Source organism: Anthonomus grandis, chromosome 5, assembly GCF_022605725.1.
Source record: "Anthonomus grandis grandis chromosome 5, icAntGran1.3, whole genome shotgun sequence".
In the NCBI taxonomy this organism is placed as follows: Eukaryota; Metazoa; Arthropoda; class Insecta; order Coleoptera; family Curculionidae; genus Anthonomus; species Anthonomus grandis.
This window is the reverse complement of record NC_065550.1, coordinates 9,839,226-9,840,721: the sequence shown is the minus strand read 5'-3', so window position 1 is coordinate 9,840,721 and position 1,496 is coordinate 9,839,226. Positions and strand designations below refer to the sequence as shown.

Here is a 1,496-nt window from a genome sequence, read left to right as displayed (position 1 = left end):
ACAGGCAAATTCGCATGAAGTACATTTGGCCCGGTCTGCACCGTGATGTTGCACTATGGTGCAAAACCTGCTTAGATTGCCAGCATGCCAAGGTTTCTAGGCATGTCAAATTTATTCCTGAACATTTTGTAACCCCTGATGGTCGTTTCGATCACGTACATATCGATCTGGTGGGCCCTCTGCCTCCAAGCAACGGCTTCCATTATATTTTGACAATGATTGATCGGTTCTCCCGTTGGGTAGAGGCCATTCCAATCCCGGATAAATCTGCCCAAACTGTTTCGCGGGCCTTTTATGATACATGGGTCTCTCGTTATGGGTCTCCCAAAGTTATTACCTCTGACCAGGGTCTTGAGTTTGAAGCCACCTTATTTAAAGCCTTACTTAGCCTTATGGCACTCAACACATCCATATGACTGCTTACCACCCCGCGGCAAACGGAATGATCGAGCGTTGGCATCGTTGCCTTAAAGCCGCTTTGAAGTGTCACAATGACAAGAATTGGACGCGGACCTTATCCACGGTTCTTTTAGGGTTGCGCTCTCATGTTCGTGCTGACACCGAGGCATCGCCTGCCGAATTCTTGTTTGGCACAACACTTCGCATGCCTGGCGAATTCTTTCTTGAAGGGGATTTTACTCCTGATCCTCGCACATTCATTGAGGAGTTCCGTGAGTTTATGCGACTTGTCAGGCCTGTTCCAGTCACACATAACCACAAGAGGCGCGCGTTTGTTTTTAAAAATTTATATGAATGCTCCCATATTTTCTTACGCAATGTTGTTGCGAAGACACTCGAACGAACTTATACCTTACAAGGTTGTTAAAAGACCGTCCGATAGGGTGTTTGATATCGATATCAACGGGAAAACGAAAAGCGTCTCGGTTGAGCTACTTAAGCCGGCATATCTCATGTCTGAAAACTTGTTAGCTGATACACTTGATAGCGACCCTCCTTTAACCACCCCTTCGAGTCTAGCTGGAACCCAGGACTTGAATGGTGCTGGCAATTCGCCAGTCACCTCATCCAGTTTGGCTGCAACCCACGACTTGGACGGTCCTGGCGATTTGCCAGTACCAATGGTTAAAAAGGTTTTAAAAACTTATGCTCGTAAAGCAAGTGAGATTTTCAAATACATAATTTTAATTATAATTTTAATTTTTGCATATTATAGTGTTTGTAACTTTGTGTTATTCTAATGTTGCTAATGCATAATTTTATTAATCTTGGCATATTATATAATGTTTGTGACTTTGTTGAATTGTAACGTTCACACTAGGAGGGGAGTGTGTGGGGACTTGTATCGCCCTCTCACTCACTCCGAGAGTGGAGGGGAGGCTGTCAATTGTCAGGATGTATTCGATCCATTATGGCGGATTAGGTTGCACCTGAGTCGTGACAGAGACTGGTTGTAAAAGTCGTTGACTTCCACGTGTCTAAGCTATGTAGCTGTTTTCTTGTACGATTGGTACAATAAAGTATTGTTACCCGTTAAC

The 1,496-nt window shown here is 44.3% G+C and overlaps 1 protein-coding gene across 1 annotated transcript; it reads left to right on the top strand.

The window, feature by feature from the left end:
- Positions 1 to 412: 412 nt before the first annotated feature.
- On the top strand, positions 413 to 1,215 carry LOC126736143 (uncharacterized). The gene is made up of 3 exons (XM_050440372.1): positions 413 to 729; positions 791 to 1,119; positions 1,175 to 1,215. The coding sequence occupies exons 1-3, from the start codon at positions 413 to 415 to the stop codon at positions 1,213 to 1,215; spliced, it is 687 nt and encodes a 228-aa protein (XP_050296329.1).
- The last annotated feature ends 281 nt before the right edge of the window (positions 1,216 to 1,496 follow it).

Bases quoted from the DNA above. Each gene is read 5' to 3' on its own strand.
- LOC126736143 (XM_050440372.1), top strand. From the start codon at position 413: ATGACTGCTTACCACCCCGCGGCAAACGGAATGATCGAGCGTTGGCAT. The intron at 730-790 runs GTTTGTTTTTAA...GTTGTTGCGAAG, and splicing joins CATAACCACAAGAGGCGCGC to ACACTCGAACGAACTTATAC. The intron at 1,120-1,174 runs GTGAGATTTTCA...TGCATATTATAG, and splicing joins AACTTATGCTCGTAAAGCAA to TGTTTGTAACTTTGTGTTAT.